We start from the raw sequence: 13,636 nt of genomic DNA, 5'->3' as shown, positions 1-13,636 counted from the left end.
AAACATACTGCATTATAGAACACTAAATCTGTATTTCCATCTATGCTAGTTCATTGTCACAAGAAACAACTATTTAAGAGTCTTAAATCTATAGCCCATTGCTTAGCCCTCATTTTTATGAGTGTGTATGAAATACCTGTGTCTCTGAAGTTCCAATAAAAACTAAAAAAAATAGGATAAGAATATCCATCGTTATTACATTTTTCAGGCAGTGGAATCACATTGATGGCTCTAGAGAGAAATGTTGCATGCATTAATGATTTAAAGACAGATCCTCCTGGCAAGTACACAATTAATGAGCCTGGATTACTCAATAGCTCTGCCCTTTCTTTGTTAAACTATTCATGAACCCTTGGATGGCTGGCTGTAGGTTCAGGGTAGACTTAAAAAAAAAAAGTATAGACTTTGCTAAGGTAACAGTCCACGGATGCTGAAACTTACACTCCTCAATTCGGCAACAGTGTTTCTGTCTTCAACTTGTGCTTTGAAAAACTCTCAAAGGAGGATGTTTTCGTGCTGAATGAGTTTCATAAAGAACGTTCCTATTAGGACCAAAATAAATACAAGTGGGCTCGGCAAGTGTGATAATGAAAACTACACCTGATACTCTCCGCCTCCAAGATCTTTGATAGTAACAAAGCCACTGTCAGGAACCAGATCCACATGAAACCCTTCCGCGTGGCCGGAGGGCAGGCTCCAGTGCAGGGAAAAGGAATGTGCGGAAATATTGAAGGCTTTAAGTTTCTCGGGCTTTTCCGGCTCTGGTATTGAAAAATTAGAGTTTTCAAATGGTTATTCACCGAAAGCTTCAAAGAATAAAATGAAAATCAATAGGCTAAGGGTCAAGTTTCAAATTAATCACATTGTTAGAAAGCACGGAGTCCTTTAAATTATGTCTAGCCATACGGAGGTGCTAGGCATGTATAGCATACCTTTAATAATAACTAATTTTTAAGTATAATGATCAGAAATAGCATATTGACTTAGGTTATCTGTCTCTGGGATTTTTTTTTTCTTACTAAAATCTGTTGGTGGACCAGATTGTTTTTTAAAGCTTTGTTGTAATAGAAAAATTGAATCATTTTATAGCAAAGTAAGTACAAACTATCTATCCAATTATCTGGATATTTACCAAATAGAAGACAATTGGAAAAAATGTATAACCACAACCTGGCAAAATTTGTAAAGGGTTACAAATTCTGATAAATATTTAGTTAGGTGTTTCTTTTAAAAGGAAAGCTAAGCTTTCAGATGGGAGAAGAAATATGATAGTTTTTAACCTAGTCTAACTGTCCTAGCTATTTCAGCCATGATTTTCTATCTTTGCTTCCTCTGTTTTCAAAATTTTTCTTATGCTGCCTGTACCTCCTTGAAGGGAGTTTTGGACATTAAGTTCTGCTGATTGGTTGCCAATGACTCATTTTTTCATTCCGCTTTATCTTTAGTGCAGATTTCAGACAAACAATATATGGGAAGGAGAGAATTTATGAGGACAAGAATGTGAAAAACATACCCGATACACATCCAATTTAACACTGTTTCCTGAAGAAAGGAGTCTGGAATTAATAATTGAATTCCACTTACCATTTTACACCCCCCCCCCCGGCCCCCCGCCCCAGATCATTTGAATGAATATAATTTTTAAATGTACTTTTCCTAACAAAACTGATAATGGCACATTGCATAAAATAGAAATCTTCAAAAGTCAATTTCTCTTTTGGGGGGAGGTGGGAGGGAGATACTTTTAGAATTATTTTTTATCCCCTTTGAAAGTTCCTTTAACGCTTATAATGCTTCCCTAGCATCTGTAACTGATATCAATTAATTAACTTGCACCACGACATTTTCAAAGATACATTCTCCAGGCATCTCCAAATTGCCCACAGAGTGAGCACTAGAGTTTTTTGTAAGAACTCTTAAGAAATATTGTAGTCGTATTGGGTTTGATCCAAATTAGGGCATGAGCGGGAAGCAATGGATCGATTTCTCTCTCTCTCTCTCTCTCTCTCTCTCTCTCTCTCTCTCTCTCTCTCTCATTAATAAAAAAATTAGAATTATTATAAGCCCAAGATAAAAGATAGGGAAATACCCAGTTTGTGATGGGTACAATTCCTTTGTTGTTCATAGGTACTGGCATTTTTCCTGGATCATTGAGCACACAGACTTATGTCCTTGGTATTCTGAGGCTTGACAGAAAAGAGCTTGATTCTGCTAGTCAGCCCACATTAATATAGACAAAAAGTCCAACATGACAAAAGTCCAGTTAACTACTACCAACACGTACTGATTTATATGAGGGCAATACTACTGCTTCAAGGGTCCCGGAAAATAGCTAATATCCATGAAGTCTCAGAGGAGAATCTAGAAAAATACCTCAGCAATCTGATTTGGTGTTTTGGTGTTTTGGAAGAAAAAGGAAGATCAGAGAAGTGAAGGTCTGCTTACTGAGATAGTGGTGAGATAGGATGTAGTTTCCTAGACTGAGGTTTAAGATTACACACTGAAGAACTCTTGGCTAAGCATGAAGCCTGTCTCACCAAGAGGAGGAAGAATATATTTGTCTGGACATTTGCCAATCTGATCAGCAGGGAAGGTCTGAAAACGTCAAGACAATTTGGTAAAGTCCTTTCAAAGCAGAGTCGATAGAAGCCTGGGAAATGGACAGAAATTAGAGTAAGTGAGAAAAGGCAGCCTGAGTTTCTGGGGTCACATATGAAAGAGAAACAGTCTGAAGAACATGCAGGCCATAAAAAAGATTTTAGATTTTTTACCCCCTAAATACAATGAAAATTCATTTAAAGATTTTAAGCAGGAAAGCAATCTGATTTGGTGTTTGTTTTGTTTTGTTTTTGTTATTTAATTTTAAACCATTACTCTGGAATGGTATGATTTGGAGAAAGGTTAAAAATAGCAGTGAGGTGCTAGTTAGTGGGATCTTGTTAAGTCTGAGCAGAGGAGCGGGGCCTGCCCTCATAAAAGGTAGTGGAGGTAGAGCAATGCCAACTCATATGGAAGAGTGCAGCTCTTTACATATGAGCTGAAAGATTCAATTAACTGGAAATAGACCCCATAATAAATACATGACTTGCACTCAATGGAATTTAATCCCTCAAAGGGTAGGAAAATATGAAACAAAAATATTACTCTTAACCTGATTGTTACTAAACAATAAAAACTAGAGGTGGATATGTTTGGAGTTTTAAGAAAACAAAACAAAAAAAAATCACAATATGTTCAATTTAATTCGGGCTAGCAAAAGGAATTCTAGGCTTTAATTGGATATTTTTTTTTAGAGCATAGTCTCCCAAAAGTTAATCTTCAGAACCCTAAGTCCTTAGAACTTAATAGATGTCCCATGATCAAAACGCTTTGTCAAATAATTTCCATTTTCTGTTAGTTTTCTTTATTGCAGGATATCTCAGAGCCTTAAATGTACCTAAATATATCTCTTATGATTTCTAAAGCAGTAACTTCCAATAAAAACATAACGTGAGCGCTGGCCTGTGTGGCTCAGTTGGTTGGGTGTCATCCCATGCACCAAAGGTCTCAGGTTATATTCCTGGTCAGGACATGCCTTGGGTGCAGGCTCAACCCCCAGCAGGGGGCATGCAGGAGGTAGCCCATTGATGTTTCACTCTCACATCAATGTTTCTCTTTTCCTCTCTCTCTAAAAATCAATAAAAATGTTTAAATATATATATATAATGTCAGCCACACTAAAAAGGGAGAAACATATAAAATTAATTTTAACAATATATGTTATTTAAACCAATATATCAAAAAATATCATTTCACATGTAACCATTCTAAAACTATGAATAAGATTGTTAATTTTTTTCAAACTGTCTTTGAAATCCCATGTGTCTTAAACACTTACAGTGCATCTGACTTTGGACTAGCCGAATGTCAAGGCTCAGTAGTCGCATGTTGCTATTCACTACATATTAGTGCACTCTAAAGCATCCCCTAGCTTTCCCCTTAACATTTCAGTAAATTTACCTAAGCTGCATTTTGAGAAGCTGACAAAAAACAGAAATATCCCATGATCGGTATCTATAAGGGAAACAGCTCAAAAGAGTTTGGAGAACCTCAAAAACAAAATTCTGATACAAACTATTGTATATTAACCTTTGAGAAAGAAAGGAAAACTAGATCTGAAATGGAAGAAAACAGCACACCCAGAGCTCCTCGGTATATTCTGACTCCTAAAAGAATACATACAAAGTGAGGCCAAAATGTTACATATCCCAGAATACTCACAAAACAGTTTCACAAACCTATCAAGACAGTATCAAGAAAACAAAACCCTACAATGCACAGCTTTTTAAAAATAAAACATGAAGACTCTACAAAGTTTCATTGCATTATTGCTTTATTACTTCCCAAAAAGTAATAAAACTGTAATGATAAGCTATCACATTTACTAGTAAGCCTTTCCATGATTAAATTATATGTTGGGCATAATATATACTATGATCCATGGGATACTCATGCATTGGATACAAAAAATAAGAACTCTTACCAAGTTTATTATATACTATGCACTGTGCTAAGCACTTTCAAAAATTGTTTTATGTAGCAGTTATAACAATTCACAAGTAGATACAATTATCATTGCCATTTTTAAATGAGAAAATTGGGAAACAAAGAATTTAGATAACTTCTCCAAGGCCTCAAAGCTAACAAGTGAATGGTAGAGTAGGATTTAGTCACAGGAAAAATAGTTTCAGAGCTCGAGCTTAATTAAGATTGTGAACCTTAAAATGGAGATGAAACTCGATTACCAAGCAAGGCCCAATCTCAGCACACAGACCCTTTAAAGCGGAAGAGAAGGCCCTGGCCAGTGTGACTCTGTTGGTTGGTCATTGTTCCAGGCACCAAAAGATTGAGGGTTCAATTCCCAGTTAGGGTATATGCCTGGGTTGCAGGCTCAATTCTCAGTGGGGGCCGTGCAGGAGGCAGCTGATCAATGATTCTCATCATTGATGTTTCTATCTCTCTCTCCACTTCCCTTCCTCTCTGAAATAAATAAAAATATATATTTTTAAAATTCCTTATCCTTTTGAAGATACTATCAGGCTCAAAGAACTTTCTCTACCCATGCTATGGAGCTAGCCTTTCCTTTTTCTGTGCAACCACATTGTTTGAACATACACCCATTACTTCACCTATTAATTTGATTTATACTATGTGTTTTCTTGCTTCTATTCTTTACTACTCTCTGCATATCCTCAGACTATGGGTTTTTTTCTATGTGTAAAGCACATAGTAGGGCATAAAAGACAAAGATTTTAGGAGTATGGGTGACCCCCAAATCAGCATCAAATTTCACTAGCTGGACCTTTAATTTAATGTGAAACTAAGTATAATATTGGCTGCATTTACTGAGTACTGACTATATACCAAATATTGTTTTATTCAGTTCACATTTTACATTTATTGTCTCAAAAATCCTCAGAATATTCCATCAAAATGAGTATATTTATCCTCTTAAATATTCTGTGGACTCTAAGTTTTCAAATTTTAAAAAATACATTGACATTTTATCTTGAACAATACAATATGCAATATAAATGTGAACTTTAAAAATACCAAAAAGAATTTGTATACCTGCAACAACGCTGATAAATGTTCCAGAACCTTCAACATTGCCTCTTACTCTGTGTACTGTGATGTTATATATCCCACCAGGAGTCAGATCTGTAACTGTGTACTCAGTCATTCTTCCCCAAATGAAATATTCTTTTGCAAATGTTCTGTTTGATATATAAATCTTGTAATGAGTGAAGTTGGTTTCTGTTGGATTCCACATTAAATTTGCAGAAGAAGTATTCACAGCTTTTAGTATTAAGCCACATATCTTAGACGGTTCTATTGAAAAGGTAAATTACATGTAAATAAAACTACGTATATATAATGATATAGCAAACATGAATAATATAATTTAAACACTTATGTAATAATCCTTAAATTTATTCATGTACTAGTATAATGTCCTACATGTTAAGCTATGCAAATAGAGAAATAGAACATTATATATATAAATATATGTTTTTATTAAAGTGCCATATTAACATCCTCCCTTGTTCCCAACTAGTTTCCTCAACCAATCATAAATCACTTTCCCATAGTCTTTTTGTAGCCTTGTGTCTCCTGAATGCTCATTTTTTAGCTACCACATAGCAGTTAGCTAGTGTTAAATGAAGATGAGACAGAACAAATAAGTTAGAGAAGCAATGAGGACCAGAAGTGAGGGCATTTTTTAATGTGATCTGGTTATATCAGTTTTTTTTTAATAGTCCTATATCACTTCACTTCAATCCACTCATCAATGGAAGTCATGTTGTTTCTTGCAATATTGGTCTCCACTGGGAGAGGATCCTACAGGCCTCACAATCTTTTACAAGAATTCTGATAGTTATGCTATAGTATAACAAATACTATAACTTCTCCCAACTCTAAAACATTATGAGACAGATTTACGATTTACAAACTTTGGGGAAAAGAAGATAGAGTTCTCTGTTTATCAAAACTCTACCTCAGATGAAAATAAATTGTGCTTATATTATGTGTGTATATATACATATGCACACATGTGTTCCGTATATGTGACATGCATGACATATAAATATATATATATATACATGTTGACTTCAGATTTTTAAAAAACTCTATGTAGTTCCCAATACATTTACACATATAAAGAAAATGTTAATTCATATATTTTTGAGAGTTCTCTTAACATTTTTTATCATCAGGCTTTTATTATTCCTTTATTATCAGGCTTTGTGTTTTAAAATAGCTTTATTTATGCTGAGCCAAAATACTTTCAATTTTTTTTAACTATAAAACAAAGATTTCATTTATGATATACCCTTACTTGTAGTCACTTTTTTCATCACGGATACACTGTAGTCTTTGCCTCTAACTGTCTTCACGTGAAACATGTAGTCCACACCTGGAGTCAAATTCTTTACTTTAACTTTGTTTCCATAAACAATTACTTTAAATAGCTTTTCCTTTCTAGATGTCATACAATAAGATACCTAGAAGAAGGAGAGATAAATTGATGTTTTTCATGGTTTAAGAAGTATTTACTTAGCACCAACTTTGTACTTAGTCACATTCACATAAACTGCTACTACAAGGTCGGGGCTGTGATCCTTCCTATATTCACCAAGAGGTAATCTGAGTCTGGTTGAGACTAAATAGCAGTCAACTTCCCATAGCACTGAGCATAGAGGACTGAAATAGAAGTAATTCACTAAAAGACCAATAGTCTCAAACTATTTTTACATATGCTCTGACTTATATGTGTATATGTACATAATGATTGGGACTTTACCTTTTGGTTGCCTGAGAGCAAAAAAATATTATGCAAAGTTTTATAACGACTCTCCGAGTTCCGGGCAAGCAGAAGACAGGAGAAAGCAGGACCTACTGAAGTCTGACTTTCTGGCCTAGGGGAGAATGCCACGACGTTGTTCTGTCTGCCCAAGAGGTGGGAGGTAGGGCTTTTGCCCGCACCCCACACCCCAGCTAAATGAGGAGGGCGCCACGTGTATCACCACCATCACCTGAGGGTGCCTGCTAGAGAAAGCAGCACCTCCCAGTCGGTCATGTACTTAGGCAGCGGACGTTTTGTTCATATGTCTGGTTGATCACAGAAAAAGGAAATTGGAAAAAGAGAACAAAGAAAAGAAAAAACAGTCGTGGAGCAATTTGTACACCCATCTGTGCCCTGACAAAGATGCCAGAGCCTCCATGGGTGAAGTACAGACCACAAAGAGTGGTCAGGCTTGAACTATCTTTCCAGAACCTCCCCCAAGAGGCCTCCGTGCAAACAGATCCTCACAGCAGAAAGCAGCAGGACATTATGCCACAGGGAGGAGCTGAAAAGAGTTAAAAATGGTTGAGCCAGAGCTGGTCTGTCATGTCAAAGAAGTGGGCAGTGGAGGTACTTCCCAGGGGACTCGGAGAACCCATGCATGTGCTGGGGAGAGAGCCAGTGTTTGCAGGACCGTTAAACTGATGTCATTGGCAGTCCGTGTTGGGGGTTAAGACAAAACCAGCAAGAGAGAGAACAAAAATAGACACCCAGAATGAAGAAGGCGCTTCCATTTTTTGTTAAATGAATGAATCATAAATGTCACATTCCATACCAGCCCATCTTTTATCATAACCTGAGCCAATCAATTATTCATTAAAGCTTTGAGAATTGGCATTGCCTTTAGAAATTTTCAGTGGAGTAATCTGATCGTTCCAATACCTTGGAGTTTTTTTAATTCATTAAATGATCTTTACTCGTCTTCACTCCTTACCTCACGTTTGTAAAACAGAAAGATATTTCTAAGTGAAAGTAATCACATTGATTTTACATATTATTTCAACTTTATTATGCTTTTAAGAACATTGTTATGTGGTAGGAGTGAAACAAATTTTCTAAGCAGACATGTTGATTGCTGTTTTGTGGGAAGAGTGTTTTGTTACTGGAGGAAGATAATCATTAGGTCTAGAAGCATATCATTGCTTATTGACTTATAAGGTGTCACTGACAATTAGCTTGCTTGTCTGGCATATGAAAAGATAGAAGGAGTGAATAGAATGCTGAGTACTTCTCGTCTGGAAAAGGATGATAGGAGAAAGTACCATGTAATAATAGAAGAATATTTCCTGAATAAAGTACTAAATTCAAACATAGTAAGTGGCATATTAAGGTACAAATGAAAGGGGTAGCAGGAAAAGAAATTGTCTGTAGTGACCTAATGATGAAAATATGTAAATTTTTAAAAGTGCAATTTGAAAAATAGAGGTTTGTTCCCATTGTATGTGGACTACACATGCCTAATAGAAACCAACAGAAGAAAACTGAATTCATGCTTTATTGTCTACTTTCAAAACATAGTTTGAAGACCTGGGATGATTAATTTTAAATGATGAGGAAAATGATCCCAATTATGCAAGTACACTTTGCTAAGCAACCAGGATACTGTTGCTTAATTCATTAAAATTTAACAAATAATCTCATTGGTTGCGTAAGACTAGGATAACCATTAGTAATATAATATATTTAATAAAAATAATCTGAATCCTAAAGATTAACATGATCTCTTAAAATAAGTTTCACTTAATAACAGATAATAATTTACAGTCTCTGAAAGAAATGTGTTCATTCATATAGCAAAAAATGATTCTATGGCTATATATTTTATCCAGAAGCAAATAATTTTATGGGCTTGGTTAACCACATGGAAAGATCATTTCTTTGGGCATTTGCTTTAAAATAATGTGAATCAAAACAGAAAGACAAGGGTAAAAAATGTGAATCTTTTACAATTAAGATTTAAAAGGCAGATTTTTCACTAGAGAATACCAACACTGAATATAGGAATGGTTTGAATCATTCTAAAAGGATAGAATTTTTCATGAATGATTTATTATTCAAGATGCCCCTATCATTGAATTACATTTACAAATAACAGATAGAATGGTCACTCCTGACTTTGTGAACTTGCTAATGTAGAAAATCCTCTCCTTTTTCCCATGCATCTGAATCCTACCCATTATTGAAAGTTCAAGTTCCAACTTTTCCTGATAATTACATTCAGCATTGACGTCTTCCTCCATCATCACCCCAGTCATATATGGGAACACTGATATGTCAAGTTGTATTTATCCATCAAATATTTATAGAGCACCTATTTTAGGGCAAGCATTATTCTACATACTAGATATTATCGTCAACTAGAGGCCCGGTGCATGAATTCGTGCATGGGTGGGGTCCAGCTGATGGCCAGGGGTGGGGAGTGTTGGGGGTGCTGTGGGAGGTTGCCTGGCCAGCCCTGCCCCTGACCAGGGTTGGGGGGGGGGTCAATCGGGGGTGAGGCCGGCTAGGAGGGGCCGAGGGAGGCCGGCCCCACCCCCACCCCCATTGGGCCAGTTGGCCTGCTGCAGTGTACATCATAGCAACCGGTCATTCCAGTCATTCCAGTCTTTCCAGTCGTTTTGGTCGCTTGGCTTTTATATATAGATAAGACAAAAAAGGTTTCTGATTATAGGAAATTACATTTCTAGTGGTGGCACCTAACAATAAGCAACTCAATAAATAAATGAATGAGATAAATCATCCACAGGATGAGTGAATAGAAAGAGCAGTTTTATTTAGAGTAGGTAATCAGAGGAGAATATGAGAAGATGGTATTTGAGCTATAAACTCAATGTTAGGAAAAAAAATAAACCAAAACTGGAGGCAAGATATCCATGCATAATGAATGTCAAGCACAAAAATCTTATAATGGGGATGTGCTTGAGAAACAGAAAAAGCCAAATATGGCCGCAATATAATAACTAGGTAGACAGGATATGTAGATGAAGGTCCAAGCAAATGAAGTGTTGGAGACCATTGCAAGGAGTTTAGATTTAATTTGAAGAGCAGTGGAAATCTGTGGAGGGTGTTGAACAAATGAGAGACGCAGGTTGTAATAGTTCTCTCTGGCTGTGATGTGGAAAGTGGACTGTAAGGTATTCAAGATTGAAAGCAGACCAGTTAGGAGGCGAGAGGCTATTATCTGTCACGTCAGCTGCTGGCCTCAGTAAGAAATGATAGTGCCTAGGACAAGAGTAGTGCAATGGGGATGGAGGAAAATGCACATATTAAGGGTTTTAGAGGTGGAAGTGGCAGAACTAACTAGCTGATGAACCGAGCAATGAGTGAATAGGAAGAAACAAAGATAACCAAGAAAGTGATTGCAAGAACCTATCCTTTCCTGAGATGAGAGATACTGGAAAGAACAGGGCTGGGGTCACACAGGACAGCCTTGTAAGCCATGGTAAGGAGTCTCTGAATCACAAAATGATACATTTTATTTTGCTTAAAAAGAAAGAAAATGATGATTGCTATATGGCAAGGGAAAGGATAAAGAGAAATTCACATTAAAAGTGAGCTTCTTTGGCCAGCCAGTGTGGCTCAATGATTGAGTGTCAAACCATGAACCAAGAGGTCACTGATTTGATTCCAGTCAGGGCACATGCCTGGGTTGCAGACTCAATCCCCAGTAGGGGGCATGCAGGAGGCAGCAGATGGATAATGTTTCTTCTCATCATTGTTTCTATCTCTCTTTCCCTCTCCCTCTCTCTCTAAAAAATCAATAAAAACATATTTAAAATTATAAATGCTTACATAGTTAACCTTTTAAAAAAGTGAGCTTCTTTTTCCTTAAAAAAAAAGGAAAAGTAATAATTCAATCATTCACTCATCAAAATATTTATTGACTCTTGCTATATATCTTCACTGACAGAAAAAAATAGGACCAAAGAATATAAAAACTTGCCCAAGGTCTCACAGTTGAGGTGAAGTTGGGATTCAAAGTAAGAAATTCCAGGGTTTTGATCCTTCTGTTCCAGCAAACTGCCTACCACACCTTGTAAGATCACAGGATAACTGAACACAGGCATCTATATCAAAGTTGCATCATATTAGAAGGCTAGCACATAAGGTCTGGAAGATAGAAATTATGGACAAGTATACAGTAACTTTGGAACTCTACCCCTAAGGAAATGGTGAAGTTAGCACATGTACATCTACAATAGCAATATAAGATAGCATGACAAAAGTAACACAGAAAAGGTTAAACTGAAGTTTCATAAAAGCTCTGTGCAAGGAAATATTACTCTCTGATAATGGGATCAGAGAAGGTTTCAACAAAGAAGTGGGATTTGAGCTGGGCATAGATGGGCCAACTTTTGCCATCTTCCACCTTATCATTAAATCCAGATGACAACAGTCACTCTGTAGCTGCGTAGTCCACTATCATAGCCCCTTGTCAATGTGGCTGTTAAGTACTTCAAATGTGTCCAGTCAGAACTGACTGAGATGTTTTAAAGTATAAAATGGACACTCAATTTTGAAGAGTTAGTATAAAATAATGTAAAATATATCATTAATAATTTATATATTGTTTACATGTTAGTATTTTGAATATGTTGGGGTAAATAAAATATATTACTAAAATTCATTTCCCTTTATTCTTTTTACCTTTTTACTGTTTCTATTAGAAAACTTTAAATTACACATATTATTCATTTGTGGCTCGCATTATATTTCTACTGGATAGTGCTGGTGTTACATCACTGAGTTCATTAAAAAAAAAAACAGTTAAAATGTGTACGAAAGGAAATGGCAAACTTTCATAAATGTTCTATGTCAACTATTGATTTTTTCCTAAGTTCACAACGAATTCTCTTAGGTCTTAAATATGCAATCTAATATTTATTTTTATGCTTGGAATAGATTAGACCTTCAGTTCCATTACAGTTCTGAGATTCTATTTAAAGATATAAATATTTTTGCACTCACAGTACTTATGAAAAAGGAAGTCAATACTTTCAGAGGATTACTAGCTAGAACAAATATTCAGTGTTTAAATGAATTTCACAGTTTGTCCATACTAATAAATATTCCTCATCTTTTGAACTCTCAGAATGCAGGGCAAAACAAAATAAGGATTTCTATTGTTTAAAGAAAACCCTAATATAAAATTTATTACCAGAATATTTTGTATAAGAATATCACTCAGAGATTAATTCTTCTGCAAAAAAACTGAAGTTAATATCCTAATCTCATAAGAAAGATGATACTTGTGTTCTTATGTTCTCTATGACATAGACTTTGATGACCTTGCATGCCACACAGATTCCATCATTTCACATTGGTAGGGAACTTTTAAATAATTTGGTTTTCCACCCTTTAAGAGACAAGTGTAATTTATATTTCAGTAGTGGAACTTACAATGCATGGTGACTTAAGATTTTTTTCAAAACAGTTCCTTTGGAAATCTGCCTTGGTTAATCAACCATAACTTAATACATAGTCCCCTCCTCCCTTTTGTTTTAGGTTTGGGAACTTGATCTTACCTCCTCCAGTCTTTTTTTTTTTTAATATATTTTACTGATTTTTTACAGAGAGGAAGGGCGAGGGATAGAGCGATAAAAAAATAAAGTTGTGTGAGTCAGAGAAGAAGGTAAGTAACTATTTTTAGAAATAGGTTGGGAAGCCACCACCCTCCCCCTTCAAAAACTGGTGAGAGTGAAGAATATATAAGTGGTCATTTAAAGGAGGAAAAACAACTGCACAGATATATCTCACAGATAAGCAGGTGTGACTATCAAAGAAAGAGTAAGATGTCTAATGCATTTAAAATATGAGTCAGAATTTAAGGTAAGTGTAGGAAAAGGCAATGAGATTATGGTTCAACAGATTTAGAATTGTTCTGAAAGTTGGCTTGATCCTGAGGGTAAGAGGGAGCCAACAATAATGGTAAGGGCCTCAACTGAGGCATATAAAATGGAAATGGAAAGGAAGAGAAATATTTTTATAATAATTCTAAATTAGAATCACTACAATCCCGTGAACAAGTACATATAGACATGAAAGAAAGAGAGCAGTCAAAGGATGACACTAAAATTTCTAGTAAGGAAGACTCATAAATGATATTAAAGGGAACTTTTATATAGGGAATGATATCTGAGTAGGGTCCTGAAGAATTGCCAAAGAAAAACATAGAAAAGAATATAATTTGGTTGAAAAGAACAATATAACCAAAGAATACAGTCAGGAAAACATAAAGTATAAGAATAA

The 13,636-nt window shown here is 35.7% G+C and overlaps 1 protein-coding gene across 1 annotated transcript in view; it reads right to left on the bottom strand.

Annotated features, from left to right (window-relative positions):
• Positions 1-13,636, bottom strand: part of PTPRQ (protein tyrosine phosphatase receptor type Q) — a 268,878-nt gene that overhangs the window by 219,963 nt on the left and 35,279 nt on the right. The window contains exons 15-17 of the mRNA XM_059683707.1: positions 6,881-7,046; positions 5,611-5,871; positions 601-761 (exon numbers count right to left, since the gene is read on the bottom strand). Coding sequence (XP_059539690.1) covers positions 601-761; positions 5,611-5,871; positions 6,881-7,046 — 588 coding nt within the window. The remainder of the gene's footprint in view (positions 1-600; positions 762-5,610; positions 5,872-6,880; positions 7,047-13,636) is intronic.

Source organism: Myotis daubentonii, chromosome 2 (genome assembly GCF_963259705.1).
Source record: "Myotis daubentonii chromosome 2, mMyoDau2.1, whole genome shotgun sequence".
Taxonomy (NCBI): Eukaryota; Metazoa; Chordata; class Mammalia; order Chiroptera; family Vespertilionidae; genus Myotis; species Myotis daubentonii.
This window is presented reverse-complemented; position numbering and strand designations above follow the sequence as displayed.